We start from the raw sequence: 21,037 nt of genomic DNA on the forward strand, positions 1-21,037 counted from the left end.
GCCTGATATATTTATTTAGTTACGTGTACATAAAACTCACACATAAATTGTAAATAGCAGGCCAGGACATCAAAGGAATAAAGCTTGGTACGGGAATCAGATGATGTGAAGGCAGCTGGCACCATCAGGACACTAATGAATAGTTTCATTTCCCCATAGTGACCAACTTGATGTGAGAAATTACAGGGAGAAAGAGTTGAGAATAGCTCCCAAGCATGGCCTGCGGAAGTGGGTGGTGGTGCTGTCATGCGGAAGGCTGAAATGTTACCCAACCAAACTTGGGTCCATTCACCAATCTACTGACACCAGGTTGTTGGGAAGTGAAGGGAAGTGCATCATTTGCTGCAAGGCCAAGCAAGGAGTATTGGTGGCTAAGGCTCAAAAGACCTGAACTACCGGATGGATTGCAGGGAAGTGTTTTTAAAGACAGGAAATGGGTCACAGGGTGTGTGAACAGCTCATGGACGGTCTTCTGATTGGTGAGATAATTGGGAGTCAAAGTCATCAGCCTTCTGGTTCCAGTTGTTGGAGGTCTATGTGCTTGTTGATCAACATGCAGTTAATGTTTTTCAACTGGTGTGGATTTCAGTGTCTGCAAAACAGGTCAAGGGTATGGCTCAGATGTTATATGTAGCATTTCAGGAGGAGCTAAACATTCTTGAGTTTGTTTTATAGCTAAAGTATTATTATTTTATCTTACTTGTCTATTTTCCTGTTTCAGCATTTTCTCACTTCTCTGATTAAATCTGCGCCTGGGAACTCAGGGAAGGCCTAGGATGCTAAGTCGTGTCCGACTCTTGTGACCCCATGGACTGTAGCCTGCCAGGCTCCTCTGTCCATGGGATTCTTTAGGCTAGAACACTGGAGTGGGTTGCCATTTCCTTCTTCAGGGGATCAGGATTCCCCACCCAGAAATTGAACCCAGGTCTCCTGCACTGCAGGCAGAATCTTTACCAACTGAGCTAGGAGGGAAGCCCTAGGATGCTAAAGTTTTCCACAAACAAGAAGCAGGTGGAGGACAGGGAAGGTAGGAGGATCTATAGGATCCTGCTTGGTTACAGAAACACAGGAATAAGAGCAGGTTCTGGCACGTTCCTGGAAGGAAATTAGGAGTTTGAGTTTGGACACGTTTTCCCAGGCTTTGGAACCTCTGGTGGAGATGTGTCCAGTAAGTTGGATAGACCATTTGCAGCTCTGGAGCACTCCGGAATGATGAGGAGGTTCAAGAGTCATTAGCAGGCAGGAGGTTGTTAAAACCATAGGAGTGGGTGAGAGCCCCAGACGAGGCAGGCAGCTCAGCGGTAGAAAACCCAACAACGCTGCAACAAAAAGCCAGGCCCTGGAGGCTGAGAACCTAGCAGTCATCATTGGGGTATGTTGAAAATCTGGGGTTGTGGCGGGCCGCGGGGGCCAACTCTGGAAACTGTACTCCAAGGGTTCCAGGAAGGAAGGTGTGGTCAGCAAGTTCAAATGCTGGGGAGGGGCGAGTAGGGGCTACAAAGCACTCACTGGCTTCTGGCAACTAAGAGGTCAGTGCGGACTTGGAGGGGCGGGTGCATAAGCCCAGGGTTGGAGGAGAGGGCGAGAGGGAGTGTCAGCTCAGTTCCGGGGAGTAAGTCACCTGTTTGGGGACCGTGACCCCAGCATCTCTCTTTGGGACAAGTTCCGGCAGGGGAGGAGGTTCGGAAGACGGAACACAGAAGAGAGCGCTTTGGGGGCCGGGGCTGACCGCCGAAGCGAGGTGCAAGGAGCCCGACTGGTCCTGACCCCCGGCGGCTGCGGGCGCGCTTCCGGCCGAGGGACCCATCGTCGCCGCGGCGCCCCTGGGGCGCTCAAGTTTCCAGTTGGCCGCGCGGCCCTGTAGCGGCGCTCCAGGTAGCGGCGGCCCGGCCCGGTGGGCGGGCGGCGGGCAGGGTAGACCTGCGCGGCGGCGGCCCGGCCCGCACCGCTCTGTTGCCGGCTCCTCGCTTCCTCTCCGCTCCGCGCCCAGGTAGGTCACCGGCTGGGGCGGCGCGAGGCCCCGGGTCCTCTCCCCTGCGGAGGTGGCCTTCCTCCTGCCTCCCGGCGGGCACGGGACGCCGCAGCACCGCGCCCTGGGAGCGCCGGTCCCCGCCCCTGCTGCGGGACTCTCCGCAGGCTCCCGCCCGGCGCCAGCGGTCGGCAAGGCCTGGCCGGGGCCGGCTCGCTCCGGCAGCAGTGCTCGGCAGCCTTTCCGCGGTGTTGGCTGTGCGCCCTGCCCCGCGCCGCCACCTGTGTTCCAGCCTGCGGGCCGCCCCCATTGGCCCGCGGCATGGCCCTGTCCCCTGAACCCGGTGAGTGCGTGCGATGCTGCGCTCCTGACCTTGGGCCCACGCCCCGCAGCCCCCGGCTGCCCGGGGCGGGAGTCGGAGCGCCCCGGGGTGGGAACTAAGGTCCTGGGCTTCCTCGCCCGCTGAGAAGGTGGCTCCGACCCCAGGCTCATCGCTTGCCAGGGCTCTGGCCTCTCCCAGTCCCTGTGGTAGCCTAGGGTTCAGAGTCCTCGGGTGAACCCGCCGCCGCATCTCGGCTCCCTGGCGACTGATTTCGGATTCGAAAGGTTTAGAGAAATTAAGGGATCTGGGACTTGCCGCCGCTTAAGTACCTGGACAAATTTCTGGGTGCTTGAGGACTGGCCAGATGCCAACAGCTTAAGACTTCCACCTGAAGGCAGGGGGATGGACAGGATGGCAAGGTGATGGGATCATTGGAGGCCTTCATCCTTACCTCTTTGGCTCTTTCCAGGCAAGGGAGGTAGGTATACTGCATCTGGCAGTCTGCTTTATGCCCTTGAACTTCCTGGTAGTTGCTTTGCCAGTGGAACTGCTTGACTTGGCTGGCAGAGGCCTCTGGAGTAGGAGAGGCTTGCTAACTAGAGTGTCATTTCCCCTAACTGTTGGGTCCTTGTGTGTGAGTGGAACCTTGGTGATGATAAATTAGCAAAGGAGCTGAGTGAAGAAAGCTGGAAACACTAGGAGGAATTTCAGCATGGTCCAGAGCCCTTGTTGACTATCCCCCTGGATGTGGTAACCAACATTTGGCCACTTTAGGGAGAAATTGGCTGCAACTGGAACTCCCATAGGAGAAATTCCTCCCCTGACTGAAGCATCAGTGGCAGCCATAGAGCCAGGCAGCCATAGAGCCTCTGTCAGCCCTCACCTTCTAGTGTATTGATAGCTAGTTTGGAGTGGTTGTGTGCTGTGCTTAGTTGCTCAGTCGTGTCCAACTCTGCAACCCCATGGATTGTAGCCCTCCAGGCTCCTTTGTTCATAGAATTTTCCAGGCAAGAATACTGGAGTGGGTTGTCATTTCGTACTCCTGACCTACCTACAACTCTGGCAGCAACTCTGAGGAGCTGCTCTAAAGATGCCTGTTTGGGGCTGCCCTAAGAACTACAGTACTTTCTTGAGTGGCCTGAGGGAGACTCTTGGACTCTGAGCCCCACCCTCAGCCCAACCTCGGTTCTTCAGAGATCCTCAGTAAGGGGTGAGGGACTCTCAGCAAAGTCAAGAAGCTTTTGAAGAGATGAGCTCTGCTTTCCTTGTCTTCACACTAGGTCTGCCCTCTTTAGATGGCTTTGAAATCAATTCCTGGTCTTGAAAATATCATGAGCAGATAAAATACAGCCTTAAGGTTAAGCACGCAGAATATCTTCTCTCCCTGAAAGCTGCTCATTGGTCTTTCGGTTCTTCCCCCACAAATATTAATCTCTTATTTCTAATGTGTGCTGCTGCATATTTAGGACAGGAGACCATGGCTTTGGGCTCTGATCTAGCAGGGGCTAGGCCTGAATAGGGTGGGCTCCTGACTTGAGTGCTGGCCATGCAAAGTCAGCAAGAAGTATCACTTATAGAGGAGAAGGTTATTTTTCCTGATCTGGTTTCACATTTGAACATGGTTTCCTTTTTCTTGAACCCAAATAGGAGTTGAGACAGTACCTGGCACATATTAGTGCTCAGTAAATAATGCTGAATGAAAGGATTTGGTGTCTAGATGAAAGGTCATGTTCATTTTCTCTGTTGGACGTTCTCACAGCTAGTATCAGAATGATGATGATGTCAAGAGATAATATTTATAAAACACATATTATGTGCCAGGTACTATTCTAAGCACTTTACACTAACCGATTGTCATGGCAACCTATGAGGTTGGCACTGTTATTATCCCCATTTTATAGGGAATAAAACTGAACCAGAGAAATCAGTAACTTGTCCAAGGTTACGTAACTTAGTGGTGAAGCAAAATTCAAACCTGAGAAGTCTGGCTTGAGTCCATATTCTTAACCACATACTGTACTGACTCTTGACATTGACGTAGGTAGATTGACCACTAAGCTCATTGACTCATTCATTAAGTTATGCATTCACTCATTCAACAGGTATTTCTTGATACTTACTATAAGGATTCAATAGTGAATGAGAGGAGCAAGGTCTGTCATGAAGGTGATACATAGTGAGCGAAACCCCTTTGCCCAACCTCTCTTTGAGTTATGCACACCTCAGAAGTGAGGAGAAAATGAACCCTGTATAGGCAAGGCCACAGCATCCTTTTGGGGAGAGGGAAGTGTTATCTTTTTGGATAAGACATAATTTGATTCCAGCCTTTCCTGTTTGTTGGGATTTTGTAAGGGACAGTTAAGTAGTAAAAACCTGATTTGGCACAATAATTTTACATCCTTGAACCTAATAAATATTGTAGGTTTTTATATCATGGAAATGAAAATAAAAAATTGGGTGTAGTCTGGTCTCCTGGGCAGGAAATACAGGCCTGGGCCTGGTTATCATAGATTGTCTTTTTTTCCTTAAAGTCTATTGTAAAAAATTGAGATACAGTTCATGTATAATATTATATCAGTTATAGGTATGCAACATAGTGATTCATAATTTTTAAGGGTTATATTCCATTTATAATTATTGTAAATTATTAGGTATATTCCCTGTGTTGTACAATATGTGCTTTTAGCTTATTTATTCTATACATAATAGTTTGTGCCTCTTTATCTCCTACCCCTATTGTGTCCCGCCCCCTTTCCTTTCCCTACTGGTAATCACTAGTTAGTCCTCTATACTGTCTCTGTTTCCTTTTTGTTATATTAATTAGTTTGTTGTACTTTTTAGATTCCACATGTAAGTCATATCATACAGTATTTGTCTTTTTCTGTCTGACTTATTTAACTTAAGTATAATACCTTCCAAGTCTATCCATATTATTGCAAATGGCAAAATATTCTTTCTTATGGCTGAGAATTCTATTGTATATATTTCCACATCTTCTCTATCTGTTCATTGCTGATGGGCACTTAGGCTGCTTCCATATCTTGGGGATTGTAAATAATGCTGCTCTGATCATTGGGGTACTTTCAAGTTAGTATTTTCATTTTTTCAGATCTATATCCAGGAGTGGAATTGTTGGGTAATATGGTAGTTCTTTCAGGATTTGAAATAGCTCAACTGGAATTCCATCACCTCCATTAGCTTTGTTCGTAGTGATGCTTCCTAAGGCCCACTTGACTTCACATTCCAGGATGTCTGGCTCTAGGTCAGTGATCACACCATCGTGATTATCTGGGTCGTGAAGCTCTTTTTTGTATAGTTCTTCTGTGTATTCTTGCCATCTCTTCTTAATATCTTCTGCTTTTGTTAGGTCCATACCATTTCTGTCCTTTATTGAGCCCATCTTTGCATGAATGTTCCCTTGGTATCTCTAATTTTCTTGAAGAGATCTCTAATCTTTCCCATTCTGTTGTTTTCCTCTGTTTCTTTGCATTGATCGCCGAGGAAGGCTTTCTTATCTCTCCTTGCTATTCTTTGGAACTCTGCATTCAGATGCTTATGTCTTTCCTTTTCTCCTTTGCTTTTTGCTTCTCCTCTTTTCATAGCTTCCAGGCCTCCCCAGACAGCCATTTTGCTTTTTTGCATTTCTTTTCCATGGGGATGGTCTTGATCCCTGCCTCCTGTACAATGTCACAAACCTCCATCCATAGTTCATCAGGCACTCTATCAGATCTAGTGCCTTAAATCTATTTCTCACTTCCATTGTATAATCATAGGGGATTTGATTTAGGTCATGCCTGAATGGTCTAGTGGTTTTCCCTACTTTCTTCAATTTAAGTCTGAATTTGGCAATAAAGAGTTCATGATCTGAGCCACAGTCAGCTCCTGGTCTTGTTTTTGCTGACTGTATAGAGCTTCTCCATCTTTGGCTGCAAAGAATATAATCAATCTGATTTCGGTGTTGACCATCTGCTGATGTCCATGTGTAGAGTCTTCTCTTGTGTTGTTGGAAGAAGGTGTTTGCTATGACCAGTGCGTTCTCATGGCAAAACTCTATTAGCCTTTGCCCTGCTTCATTCTGTATTCCAAGGCCAAATTTGCCTGTTACTCCAGGTGCTTCTTGAGTTCCTACTTTTGCATTCCAGTCCCCTATAATGAAAAGGACATCTCTTTTGGGTGTTAGTTCTAAAGGTCTTGTAAGTCTTCATAGAACCGTTCAACTTCAGCTTCTTCAGCGTTACTGGTTGGGGCATAGACTTGGATTACTCTGATATTGAATGGTTTGCCTTGGAAAAAGTTGGCTTAAAGCTCAACATTCAGAAAACTAAGATTATGGCATCTGGTCCCATCACTTCATGGGAAATAAATAGGGAAACAGTGGAAACAGTGTCAGACTTTATTTTTGGGGGCTCCAAAATCACTGCAGATGGTGATTGCAGCCATGAAATTAAAAGATGCTTACTCCTTGGAAAGAAAGTTAGCATAGTATATTAAAAAGCAGAGACATTACTTTGCCAACAAAGGTCCGTCTAGTCAAGGCTATGATTTTTCCAGTAGTCATGTATGGATGTGAGAGTTGGACTGTGAAGAAAGCTGAGCGCTGAAGAATTGATGCTTTTGAACTGTGGTGTTGGATAAGACTCTTGAGAGTCCCTTGGACTGCAAAGAGATCCAACCAATCCATTCTAAAGGAGATCAGCCCTGGAATTTCTTTGGAAGGAATGATGCTAAAGCTGAAACTCCAATACTTTGTCCACCTCATGCGAAGAGTTGATTCATTGGAAAAGACTCTGATGCTGGGAGGGATTGGGGGCAGGAGGAGAAGGGAACAACAAAGGATGAGATGGCTGGATGGCATCCCTGACTCGATAGACGTGAGTTTGAGTGAACTCTGGGAGTTGGTGATGGACAGGGAGGCCTGGCGTGCTGTGATTCATGGGGTCACAAAGAGTTGGACACAACTGAGCTACTGAACTAAACTGATGGTAGTTCTATGTTTAGCTTTTTGATTTTCCACAGTGGCTGCCCCAATTTACATTCCTCCTAACAGTGTATGAGGGTTCCCTTTTCTCCACATCCTCGCTAACATTTTTTATTTGTGGTCTTTTCGATGATAGCCATTCTGACAGATGGGAGATGATATCTCATTGTGGTTTTAATTTGCATTTCTCTTATTAATGATATTGAGCATCTTTTCATGTGCCTGTTGGCCATCTGTATGTCTTCTTTTGAAACATGTCTATTGAGGTCTTCTATCCACTTTTTAATTGAGTTGTTTGTATTTTTGATGTTGAGTTGAATGAGGTATTTATATATTTTGGTTATTAGCCCCCTATTGGTTATATCATTAGCAGTATATTCTTCCATTCAGTAGTATCATAGATTGTCTTAATGTTCTTTCAAAAGGTAAAGGGCTTTGAGTTTGGGACCAGTGCTCCTCAGTCTAGGGGGACTTCTGGAGGAAGGAGGAGCAGAGGATGTGTTAGGCTCAAAGAGGAATTGTTAGTTCCCCAGCAAAGTTTGCTCTCCCAAGACAAAGCCACAGTTTCCTTCAAAGCTGCTGCTCTTCTGGAGGGTCTTGCATCCCTCCAGTGGGACCCTTGGTCTTTGTCCCAGCCTGTGTCATTGTAGTGGGGCTGCCGCCCATCTCTCTTTGGATGTGATGGAATAGATCTGATGCTAATCACTGGGGCCTGGGAAGGCAGCTTTTTCTAGATTGGAAAATGAAGGCTCAAAGTGGAAGGCGTTTTCCAAAGCCTATGCCCAGGATATGCATAGGTATTTTTCCCTAGGGTGTCAGTGGTGGAAGGGTCAAATAAGTGTGTTGGGTTAAACAAAGTCAAGCAGCTTTTAAAAAGTTATTATTTGTTTATTTTTGTCTCCGTTGGCTCTTCGTTACTATGCATGGGCTTTTCTCCAGTTGCAGTGAGCGGGGGCTACTCTCTAGTTGGGGCGTGCAGGCTGCTCACTGCAGTGGCTTCTCTTGTTGTGACTGACTGGCTCTAGGGTGCACAGGCTCAGTAATTGTGGTGTGAAGAGTTAGTCACCCTGCGGCGTGTGGGATCTTCCTAGACCAAGAATCGAACCCATGTCCTCTGCATTGGCAGGTGGATTCCCAACCACCGGACCATCAGAGTAGTCCCCTCAAGCAGCTTTCTTGACCAGAGGATTTCAAAATGTCTAGAATCTGCTAGTAGGAATCGTGTGTGTGAATTCCCATGAAGGACTATGGTATGCGGTACTGTGTAAGCCTTCTGGCATTTTATGTTCTACAGACTACACTTTGGAAAACGCTTGTTTAGACCAGAACTTTCCAGGGTCTGGTTAAAAGATCTAGAATAAGACTAGGTCCAAGTCGGTTCTGAGATGCATGGGCTAGGATGCTCCATGGCAGCCCCATCCTAACCCCACTCCCGCCCCAAACACACTAGCCAAAGGAATCATTTGCCTCTCCTCCCTCTGGCAAAATAGTACTAAAGGCTCAGGTATTTTTCCCCCCTCCATTTTAAGGTCGTTTAATTATTTAATGAATACACATGACCGTCCCTCTATGTTGCTTGTAGCCTGCTGTTCGCGCTGTTTATGAAACAGCTGTGAGGACAGGTGGGTCCTAATCTCTGGGTAGCTAAAGCCCAGCAGCAGCCCGAGGATCGTGTGTCAACCCTGTAATCCCACTCTGTACACACAGGAATTATTCTGCCGCTCAGGAAGGCATAACCTCACGATTGGACATGAGGAGGTGACTCAGGCCCAAGCCAGGGCTGAAGCCAGCCTCCCAGTAAACAAGTGGCCCCGTCCTCTCTGGGCGCTTCTCCCCAGGGTTTCAACAGCACCACAGAAATAGCCCTGTTGCTCATGGTTATTTCCCAGACCCACGCCGCTGCTCTAAGTCCCTGGGAGGCCGCGTGTCTGTTGTGAGCTTCCCCACAGAGGACTGTTCTTCTCCTAAAGGGCGGGTGAGGAGTGGGACTTCGCGCCCTGGGAGGCTGTAGTGATCCACCTGGACTGCTCCGTGGGTTACCTGAGGCAGGGAGCCCGGCAGCTGCTGGCGGCTGCATCCAGCCGGCCCTCAGGAGGCTTCTCCAAGCTGGAGGCCCACGTGGGAGCTGACAGCGGCAGTAAGGAGGGGAGCCTGGGGCAGATGGGAGGCACTTCTTTCCCGGGGGTGGGTGGGTGGGCCAGCAGGCCCGCTGCTCTGGCTGAGCTGATCAGGTTGCCCTGTCATCTGTGATGTGCAGCTCCCTTCCGGGAAAGGAGCCGATCGAGGCAGCCTCTCATCCTCACCTGCTCCCGCCCTGCTCTCCCCTTGAGCTTCTGTCCTTTCCCTCAGGTGGGGGAGGGGCTCGCATTGGCAACTGGCCCAGAGCCCCCTCTCCCAGCACCACCAGTCTTGGGGTACTCCCAGGAAGGCTGCTTCGGGGCGGGGGGCCCTCTGAGCGGACTAGGGCAGGCTCGTAAGATGAGCCTGGTCGCGAGGCAGAGCCTGAATTGGAGTTTAGAAAGGGAAGCGGCGCAGGTGATGGTATCGCAGCTAGTGCTCAGCTTTCAGGAGGGGTCTGGACGTTCGAGGGAGGGGGTGGCTTATCAGCTGCGGTTGGTCAGGAAGGCTGAATGTACTTTTGCTTAGGGCGGCAGCAGCTTGAGTTTCCTGCTCTGAAGGGGGCTGTGAGTGGGGGCAGGACACTGCTTTCTGGACACAGCAGCCGTGATAGCTGGCATTACCTGGGCCCTTTTAGGACTCTTGGAAAATTTCCACTTCCATTTCATATTCACGGAAGAATTTCCAGCCCAGACGTATCCTGCTGTTGCTCAGGGCTGCTCACAGATATGCAAAGCAGAGACCTCCCACCCCAGCAGCAGACAGAACCCAGCTAGCTAGCTGCACTCACACTGACTCAGCTCAGCCTCCCGGGCAGCACGCAGCCTTTGGTCCGAGTGCGTCACCTGGATGGCATCCTCAGGAGCAGCCATGGGGACCCCAGCACCAGGCTCAGGTCTGTGTCGTGGGTTCTGACTATGGGAGACTGACAGGAGCGAGAAACAGCTTCATTTGTGTAGCGAGGGGATTTTTAAGATGCACTGTGCCCCTTTTCTGGAGAGGCTGTGATACCGTGAGAAAGTGCCTGTTTGTTGAAATTGGTGGCATATTACAGCTTTCTAACTTTGGGACACTTTGCCGTCAAGCTCACTGGAGGGTGTGGTATTGTATGTCACAACGACATAAGCCGATGCGAGTGAATTCACCCTCCCAGGCATGCTGGCTTCAGCTGACAAGTGGTTGAAAGTCAGGCTTGAACTAGCAGCTGGAGCTGAAGCTCTGCTGGGCTTTCCTCCACATGCCTGGCCTGGCCAGGGTCTCTGGGTCTGAGAAGAGAGGCAGGCTCTGGAGGAAGGGGTTGGCAGGTGGGACTTGTCTGCCAATGATGTGCAGAAGACAGCAAATATCCAGAAGGCTCCTAAGACCCACTGACTTAGCCCAGCACCCTGGCTGGGTTACTTGGTCAACTCTAAGTCATGGAGTAGTCTTCACCAGTTATTTAAGATGTTGGTAGTAGTCCTGCAGGGGATTCATATGGATACTGACACAAAGAGGTCTATGGGGAGATGGTACTCTGTGATTCTCAAGTCTTTGGTGTGCCCCATGAATCGGGTTGAAGAGGCTATGGAATGCAGCATTTCCCTAATTATTGACCCCAGGACCTGTTTCATAGCAATAGGTATTGACTTCTAATGAGACCCAATATGGAAAAGACTGACTTAAGTTATTTGAGCTAAAGAAAAAGGAAGCTCACTTGTAGAAGGATGCATCCTGTAAAGTATGTTTGGTTGACTTGAGTACACAAAAATGCTTCGTGGAAAAATTGGCAGGATCTGGCATAAGAGCCCTCAGACACAAAAGACACCCCCAAGTGGCCCACTTCTGAGGGGATGTGGCTGGGTCATGCTTGTGTGTATTTAGAGGGGTATAAGGAGGCGATCAGCCCTGGGATTTCTTTGGAAGGAATGATGCTAAAGCTGAAACTCCAGTACTTTGGCCACCTCATGTGAAGAGTTGACTCATTGGAAAAGACTCTGATGCTGGGAGGGATTGGGGGCAGGAGGAGAAGGGGATGACAGAGGATGAGATGGCTGGATGGCATCACTGACTCGATGGACGTGAATCTGAGTGAACTTCGGGAGTTGGTGATGGACAGGGAGGCCTGGCGTGCTGCGATTCATGGGGTCACACAAAGTCGGGCACCATTGAAGCGACTTAGCAGCAGCAGCAAGGAGGCGGTGGTGAGCAGCCTCTGATGCTATCACAGCTAAAGGGCTAAAGCTAATGCAGAGATGGGTCTTAAAGGTGGAATTCCTTTTGGACTGGCCTCTTTCTGGTGTGGAGTAGGTGGGAGAGGACCCTGATGACCAAAATATGGGATGTAGACATTTGATTAGTTTTCATATTTTTCTCTTTTTGGAACTCTTGAGTCTATTCATTTTCTTTTTCTTTTCTTTGTTTTTGTGCAAATGACATTACAGTAGCATCAACGATCAAAATCAGATATTGCCTTTCCCACTGGCAGTCCTGCCATCTGGTCATTTAAGTGTGTTTCTTGCAGCCCTGGTCCATAAGGGGTTGTATTTTCGTATCATTGTAATCAAAGCTTGGGAACAGTTTCATGTATTAGTTTTTTCATTTGCTGTTATCTCACAAGGTATTTTTTTATGTGATGGTGCTGTCCTCATGATTATAATTTTGGTTGCTTCATGTTCTTTTTCAAGTGAGTATGCTCTCATCTGAACCTTTTAAAGCTATTTCCATGAAGAGTGCAGGTAAACTTCTTTGTGCGTTTTCCTTCCTTCAGATTCTTTTCTTAGAAGCAATTTCTCAAGTGGGCTTGCTCTTTCAGATGCTTGAATGCTTTACGGCTTTTGGTGCCCCTTGCCTGGAATACTGTAAAGATCTGGAAAGCTGCACTTGACAGAGGCCTTAGAATTGGGGGATGGGGAACAAAGTTGGTCCAGCTTTGTTCACCCCTAACAGCTCCTCCTGGGTCCAGCTCTTTCTCTCCATTTCTTTATTCTGTCACCTTCTTCTCTGGCCTCTGCTCTGATGGTTTCCAGCTTCCTCTTCTCTGCTATCAGGGTGTGGAAATCTCCACAGCAAGCCGTTCCGCTTCATCTTTGCAGGATGCTATCTTGGTCTCTGCTGCCACAGACCAGCACAGTTGCATCCTGGGCTGCCTCTCTCCTCCCACTCAGGCCCCGAGGGGTGAGAGAGGCCCAGGAAAGGCCTGGCCTTGGTGGCAGAAGGAAGGAGGAAATTGGTTTCACAGTCTAAGGGCCCGCAGAGGTTTTGTAGAATACCTCTCTATATAGCCTGCCCTTTAAGCAGCCTGCTTTCCTCCTTCCTGTCTGTGTTATGAATTAGATCCGCAGGCCACAGAGAAGACCAGAGCAGCAAGCCCTCCTGGAACCAGAAACCTCACTGGTACCTAGAATTACGGTGCTTAGAACTGAGAGGGCCTTGGAGACCACTTAGTCTAGTCCCTTTATCTCACAGATGAGAACACCGGGAGGCATAGAGAGTGACTGCCCCCAGCTGCTCAGCGTCCCTCCTCCTCTGAAAGTGCTTCCTCTCCCTGCCAGAGAGCAGCCGGGCACTGTCTCAACCTTCGTCCTCTGTCTGCCTGATGAAACCACGTCTCTCTTTAAACCCTCCTTAAAGAAACCGGATTGACATTCCTGGTGAAGGTGGCTTGTGGAAGGGATACAGTATTGGTCTGCTCCATAGGTGGGATGCTGGAGACAGCGAGGGGACCTGCCCTGACCCCCAAATGGGCAGAGAGAAGCAGCACAGTTTAGGGGTTCAGAGGTCAGATGCCAGAACCAGATTCGTGGGCTCAGAGTCCCTGAGCGGAGGCTCAGAGAGGAAACAGATGGGAGCCAGTGGCTGGGAGCAGTGCAGGTCATGGCCTGCTTATTAGAAGTGTGACCCTGGGCAAGTTAGCTGTCTGTGCCTTCATTCTGCCATCTGTAAAATGGGAACAATAGGATTAACTGAGTTAGTACATGTATAGGCCTTGACAGAGTGCACTTACTACATGCTATATAAGTGTTGAAAGGCAAGCAAAGAAAAGAATCAACCAGGCGATTTAGGCCGGCTACTGATAGTGAGAAGCCAGTGTGCAGAGGAGGTAAGGGCAAGCTTCTTTGAGGATGTGAGTCTTCAGCTGTGAGAGGTAAAGAGTCTCCCTGTCCCCAGATTTTTATGTTATAGGCTGTCCTGTTAGAAGTTCCAGAGGGTTTGGGAGATGGCGCAACTGTGGTTTCCTTCTAGCAACGGTTCTCATTTTGTGTAGTGAGGAATGCTCTTACGCCGACCATTAGAGCCTTTGGGCTTTGGCCTTCCTCTCTATGCAGTGGGGAGCAGGCTTGGTCATGGTAGCACCCCGCACGGCTGCCTCATCGTCTACAGGAGGGGTTCTGAGCTCTCTCCTCCACAAGGGGTGGGAAGGGTGGGGCTTGCCCCTTCACGAGGATTCCCTGGTTTCGGGAAAACAGTAGAACCCTTGGTTGGACAGTTCATGCTTTCACTTCTGAGCATTTGCTTTCTTGAGATGTAAGTGGGCCTATGCCTTTCACAGTCACTCGCTTAGGGAGCTAGTTGTAAAAATTGGCCTGTTGGGTTTGATCCGGGGAATTCCTGAGTAGACAGCTGACCCCAAAGACTGGGGCACCTGGCCCTTTTTTCAATGTCTTTTCCTGCCCTGCACACCAGTGACTCAGGTGGTCTAGTAGTTCTTGGCTCACGTTGGTTCTTTTTTTTCTGCCAGCTGAGATGCCGCGCCAATTCCCCAAGCTGAACATCTCCGAGGTGGATGAACAAGTCCGGCTCCTGGCCGAGAAGGTGTTTGCTAAAGTGCTCCGAGAAGAGGACAGCAAAGATGCCCTGTCCCTCTTCACAGTCCCCGAGGACTGCCCCATTGGGCAGAAGGAGGCCAAGGAGAGGGAGCTGCAGAAGGAGCTGGCGGAGCAGAAGTCTTTGGAGACTGCAAAAAGGTTTGTCCCCCTGAGCTGGGTGGGGTTGTGCAGACACAGGTGGGCTGCAGATGCTTGTCTTGTGATGAGGCGCCTTGTGTGAAATCGGCTGTCCTGGAAGCTGACTTTAGTTCTTAACCGAGACTATTTAACTCACCACGTATTCACTGAAGGGTGTTGTGGCTTTGGTTGAAAAGATCGAAAACCACTTTCTCTGCTGCTGTTTTAAAAACAAATCATGTGCCTAGATACTCACGATTTCCAAATAACATTTCCATCTTCTTTCTAGAAACTTGAGGGTTTGTTGGGAAACATCAATTTTACTTCTTTCATCACTTGACAAGTACTTTGCGTTGTTAATTAACTCATCTCACTATTTGCCAGGTGTTGTGCTGGGCACTGGGGATATATTAATGAACTAGATATACTCCCTGCCGTGTAGAGCTTACAGTTGGTCTAGACAATAATTGACTGGACAAATTAATTGAGAAATGACAAGTTGTGATAAGTGCTGTGTCAGTCAGAGTCTAACCAGAAAAGCAGAAACTCCTTGAGTATTGGAAGTAGGATGTTTTTGCAGGAAATTGGCTACAGAGGTGATAGAGAACCAAGCAGCAGGGAGAGAGGCTGCCCAGAGAGTAGACACAGTAGGAAGCAGCTGTCCCCCCAGACTGGAGAGACAGTGGAGGGAAATGGGGTTGCTGGAGCTTGGGGTGGAGGAGTTGGAACTGCGGTGGCCTTTCCAATGGAAACTGGAGCCTAGGGGGTGATGCAACAGCTGCAGAGATGGCCTCCAAAGGCCAAGATGGAGACGAGATACCTGGCTTTAATCTTTCTGGCACCTTCTGGTTTCCCCCACTGGTTGCCATTGTCCAAGCCTAGCCAGAAGCCAGCTGACACATGGAGAGGGAGAGTCCTTTTTCAGATTGGGTAGTTAGGGAAGGTGACATTGTAGCTGATGCAAGGGTGTAAAGGAGCCAGCTACTGTAGAGCTGGGTGACGGCCTTATAGGCGGAGGAGCCAGGACAAAGGCCCTTAGGTATCTTCAGGGAGGCCTGTGTACAGTAGAGGTGTGGTTAAGGGCGAAGTGCCATGATCTGCATCTGGAGGGGTAGACAGGGCCCAGGATCAGATTGGCCTGTGCTCCCTGATAAGTAGTTTGGATCTTTAAGTGCATTGGGTTGGGAAGCCTTCACCTTTCAGTTTATCTCACCTGTGTTGTGCTTAGTCGCTCAGTCATGTCCAACTCTTTGTGACCCCCATGGACTGTAGCCTGCCAGGCTCCTCTCTCCATGGGATTCTCCAGGCAAGAATACTGGAGTTGGGTTGCCATTTCCTTCTTGAGGGGATCTTCCCAAACCAGGGATTGAACCTGCATCTCCCGTGTCTCCTCCATTGCAGGTGGATTCTTTCCCCTCTGAGCCATCTGGGAAGCCCATCTCACCTGGGAGAGCAGAATTAAACAATAGAAAGCTTTGAGAAAGTGTCTGGTGGGGCTCTAGCTAGGTGCCTGCCTGGCCGGCACACCGCAGACCTGAATAGCTAAAGTAGTGGAACTTGAGCCCTCTCTGCGACCCAGTCCATCGTCAGGTCCTTCCTAAGGTACCGCCTCATTTTAAAAGGCAAGTCCTTTCCTTCCTTGGCAGTATAGAACTTCAGTACTTTGGTAACATTTTTTAGGAAAGTAGTGAAAAGTCAAGTATTGGTATAAGGGCAAGAACAGAGCTTTATTGTGCAGAATATAAGTGTTTTCCTTCCTCTGAGGGGCTGTAAGCCCATGAAGTGACGGGGTCATTGGTGTCGTTAGCCAGTGAGGTGGTCACAAGTTACCCTGGAGAGTAAAGCAGAGCCTGACTGTGGAGGCCCTCGTCCATACTTTGCTGGCTGAACAGATGTTATGAAGTGAATGCTCTGCAGGACCTTCTGTCTTCTGAATTGAGCATTTTGGACCTTTAATAATGAGAAGAGAAGGAGTCCTGACATTTTTGTATTACTAGAAATGATAGGTTTCTGAGGTCAGTTTCCTACAGAGAGACACTGGACCTGACATCTGCAAAAGAGATTCTTCTGTTATCAATGACCAGGCTAACAGCAAGCCTTCTTACTCTTGAGTCCAAATGATGCTCCATGGTTTCCAGAAGTTCCTCTGCAACCTTCTCTGCAGAATTTTCATTCTTTCCCTACTTGTTAGGTTGTGGTGGTCTTGGTTTGCATCTGTCTGCCCCCTTTGACTGGAAGCTCTCTGAGGACTGTGTCTGGCTCCCACTGTATCCCAAGGATCCAGCCCAGAACCTAACCTGTGTTGGCGAGCAGTGGTTATGTGGTAGGAGAAAGACATCCCGTTTCTCCACTGCCACCACAGACACCACCTCAGAGTGGCCATGGCTCCCTGGATTGCTGTGTTCTGCCACTCACTGGGATGCTCTGTGACTTTGGGCCATTAGGAAACTTCTCTCTGCCCCAGTTTTTCACCATCTGTAAAGTAAGGCCAGTCAAGAGCTACTTTCATGGGATGTTCTGAGCAATGAGGGAATTAACATGTAAAAGGCTTAGGGCAGGGCCTGGATCATGGTAAGCCCCATGGAAATTTTAACTGTCCAACTTCCTGTAGCAGAGATGGGCAGCAACCTTACTGTGGGGGAAGTTAATCTGTATATTAAACTCTGTTGTTCAGTTGTTCAATAGTGTCCGACTCTTTGCGATCCCATGGACTGTAGCACGCCAGGCTCCCCTGTCCTTCACTATCTCCCGAAGTTTGCTCAAACTCATGTCCATTGAGTTGGTGATGCCATCCAACCATCTCATCCTCTGTCGTCCCCTTCTTCTCTTCCTCAGTCTTTTGCAGAATCAGGGTCTTTTCCAATGAGTCTGCTCTTCACATCAGGTGGCCAAAGTCTTGTAGCTTCAGCTTTAGCATCAGTTCTTCCAATAAATATTCAGGGTTGGTTTCCTTTAGGATTGACTGGTTTGATCTCCTTGCTGTCCAGGGGACTCTCAAGAGTCTTCCAGCACCACAGTTCAAAAGCATCAATTCTTTGGTGCTCTGTCTTCTTTATGGTCCAACTCTCACATCTGTACTTGACTACTAGAAAAATCATAGCTTTGACTAGATGGACCTTTGAACGCAAAGAAGTGCCTCTGCCTTTTAATACACTGTGTAGGTTTGTTATAGCTTTTCTTCCAAGAAGCAAGAGTCTTAATTTTGTGGCTGCAGTCACTGTCTGCAGTGATTTTGGAGTCCAAGAAAATGAAACCTGCCCCTGCTTGCACTTTTCCCCCATCTATTTGCCATTAAGTGATGCGACCGAGTTCTATGATCTTAGTTTTTTGAATGTTGAGTTTTAAGCCAGCTTTTTCACTCTTCTCTTTCACCTTCATCAAGAGGTTCTTTAGTTTCTCTTCACTTTCTGCCATTAGACTGGTATTATCTGCTTGTCTGAGGTGGTTGATACTTCTCCTGGCAATCTTGATTCCAGATTGTGATTCATTCCGCCTAGCATTTTGCACAATGTACTCTGCATCTAAGTTAAATAAGCAGAGTGACAATATACAGCCTTGACTTACTCCTTTCCCAGTTTTGAACCTGCCCATTGTTCCATGTCCAGTTCTGACTGTTGCTTCTTGACCTGCATATAGTTTCCTCAGGAGGTGGTAAGGTGGTCTGGTATTCCTATCTTGAAGAATTTTCCACAGTTTGTTGTACAAACTTTAGGATAGTCAATGAAGGCTTTAGCATAGTCAATGAAGCAGAAGTAGATGTTTTTCTGGAATTCTCTTGCTTTTTCTATAATCCAGTGGATGTTGGCAATTTGATCTCTGGTTCCTCTGCCTTTTCTAAATCCAGCTTGTACATCTGGAAGTTCTCCATTCACACCATTGAAGCCTTACTTGGAGGATTTTGAGCATTGCCTTGCTAACATGTGAAATGAGTGCATTGGTATGATAGTTTGAACATTCTTTGGCATTGCCTTTCTTTGGGATTCTTTTTTCCAGTCCTGTGGCATGGCTGAGTTTTCCAAATTTGCTGGCATATTGAGTGTGGCACTTTAATAGCATCGTCCTTTAGGATTTTAAATAGCTCAGCTGAAATTCCATCACCTCCACTAGCTTTGTTTATAGTATTGCTTCCTAAGGCCCACCTGACTTCACACTCCAGGATGTCTGGCTCTAGCTCTAGGTGAGTGACCTCACCATCCTCATTACGTGGGTCGTTAAGATCTTTTTTGTACAGTTCTTCTGTGTATTCTTGCCACCTCTTCTTAATCTCTTCTGCTTTTGTTAGGTCCACATTAAGCTTATCAAGTGGATATTCTTATCTTGATTTTGCAGATTAGGACATATATCCAGTAGGTGACCCAGGTCTTTTGAATGTAGAACCTCACACTTTAACCACGAGGCTATCCCATCTCCAGTCAGGCCTGGGGTCCTTGGTTCAGTGTGGAGACACTGGGGACTGCTCTCCAGGATGTAATTGCTGGCTGTTGAATGAAATGGAGGGAAACCTGGACCACAGCTCCCTGCTGCTCACTGGCTCCTTTTCTGCCAAAGCACAATCTGGTCCCTGGACTACTTGTCAGATGTCCTGGTGTCCTCTGGAGCTGTGCACCCCCAGTTTTAGCTTTCAGCCTCGCTGCTCAGTAGAGGCACTGTTAGGCAAATATTTAGTGAACCGTCTGGAGGTGGAACCCTCTCTGCAGCTTCCTCTTTTTCTCTTGCTTGTCCCTGACACTCTGGGATGTAACTGGTAACATGGAGCCCTCCCGCAAGGAACCTCCAGGCCTGGAGCCAGAAACAGGTTTCCAGATACCCAGAGTCTGTGGATTTGTGTTTCAGACTGTGACATTAGATGGGACTTCTAGTTTGGAAAAAGGTCTCCCTCGCCCTGGCTCCTCTGACAAGCCCGAATGTTTCTGGTACTTGGAGAAAGCTTTTTTGTACAACCATTCTCTTTTTCTCTCTTATTGTTAAAAAAAATTTTTTAAAGACTATTTAAAGTCTAATGTAAAGGCACTAGCTAGAACTTGGAAGTAAAACAGCTTATTAGAAAAAGAATGAGAAACTTGGATTGTGAGTAAGAAAGTTGAGCCCCTAAAACACAGAGGCTGTTATCAGGATTCCAGCAGTTCTAAGAGCTTAACTGGGCTCAGTCATAGACCTCCCAGGGCTGGGGGCCCTCTCCAGGGAGCTGGCACCCCAGGCTGCGCCAAAAGGCGCTCGGTTTGCAGGCCAGATCAGGAGGTCAGCAGTGACGTCTTGCTGCAGGGACCTCTCTGCTTCCTTAGGAAGATGACATTGACCAGGCCTCTATTGAGACTCAAGGTGTGTCAAGGTGAGCGGGAGGGGTAGGCTGTCTATGGAATCAGAGTTAGGAGGCAAAGACAAGAAGACTGGAAAACCCTGCTTGCACCCAGAAGCTCTCTGTTGTTCACGTTGAATCACATCATCTTATCTAGCCAGAGCTCACCCACCCTGCAAATATACATAGCTGGAATGTAGCCAGCATGGGTGACAACCCTGTAAGAATATCTGATGTGCAGCCAAAATGCACATCAGGGCTCCTTCGGCGCTTTACTTCTCGTTTTTAAGCAGCTTTATTGAGGTGTAATTCACATACCTTATAATCCATTCATTTAAAGTGTACGATTCAGTGGCTTTTTAGTATATTTGCAAAGTGCAACCATCATCACAGTCAATTTTAGAACATTTTTTCAACCCCTCCCCCCGAAAGAAATCCTGTACCTTTTAGCTGTCACCCCCCCAATTCTCTCATCCCATCTTCTGTTCTTGTTTCACACTGAGTTCTAATAAGCTTGGTTATTTTGTTTCTTATCCTGTGACAGATTTAAGGAAGCAAATTAAAAGTGGGAGAGGGACTGCTATAGGCAGAGTCACGGGTATGTTGTGGGGTGATTACGAACTCAGACTTTGGAACCAGACCAGCTGGGTTCAAGAGATGGCCTGTGTCTTACGACTGAGTGGCCTCAGGCAAGGACCTTAAGTTCCTATTGCCTGATCTGCAAAACGAGGATGATGGACCTACCTTGTGAGAATTAAATGAGCGAATAAGGATGGCTGCTTAGCATACGTGCTTAGACATCATTAGTGTTCCTGTTTTTGTTATTATTTAACAGTTCACAGTGAGAGAGGAAACAGAATAATTATGAAAATCAGACGCAAGAATTCAAAGCACAGCAGTCTTGGGCCAAAATGTCTCTAAGCTGGTGACTGAATAACGCGATGATGACTCTGAGTCACGGAGAGAAGTTTCAATTATGTTCAGCGTGCACTGATTCAGATACAGGAATTATGAATTTCATTTTTAAAAGCCACACTGAAGTTTTTTTTTATTCAGAGTATAAAGGGGACAGCCATCTGATGGGAAGAGCCAACTCATTGGAAAAGACCCTGATGCTGGGAAAGATTGAGGGCAAGAGGAGAAGGGGAAGACAGAGGATGAGATTGTTGGATGGACTTGAGTTTGAGTAAACTCTGGGAGACGGTGAAGGACAGGGAAGCCTGGCATGCTGCAGTCCATGGGGTCACAAAGAGTCAGACACCACGTAGCGACTGAACAACAGCACAAGGGGACTCTCCAGAGCAATTACTTCCCTGAGTAAACTAGATAAACACATTTGTTATGAATCGAACATAGCACAGCTAAATCATTTTGTTTTATGAAACTTCTTACAATAGGGGTAAGTCACGTCTAAGTTCAGGGCCATTGACAA

General features: G+C 47.9%; 1 protein-coding gene across 11 annotated transcripts in view; it reads left to right on the top strand.

Moving 5' to 3' along the window:
* The first annotated feature begins 261 nt into the window (after positions 1-261).
* The window catches only part of AMPD3 (adenosine monophosphate deaminase 3), a 52,271-nt gene continuing 31,495 nt past the window's right edge, over positions 262-21,037 (top strand). The window contains exons 1-2 of one of the 11 annotated variants that reach the window (XM_044929508.2): positions 262-479; positions 14,105-14,330. In XM_044929508.2, the coding sequence (XP_044785443.2) occupies positions 434-479; positions 14,105-14,330 (272 nt within the window). In that variant the 5' untranslated portion in view covers positions 262-433. The other 10 variants (XM_044929515.2, XM_044929510.2, XM_044929512.2 and 7 more) reach the window with 10 other exon arrangements.

This window comes from Bubalus bubalis, chromosome 16, assembly GCF_019923935.1.
Source record: "Bubalus bubalis isolate 160015118507 breed Murrah chromosome 16, NDDB_SH_1, whole genome shotgun sequence".
Lineage (NCBI taxonomy): Eukaryota > Metazoa > Chordata > Mammalia > Artiodactyla > Bovidae > Bubalus > Bubalus bubalis.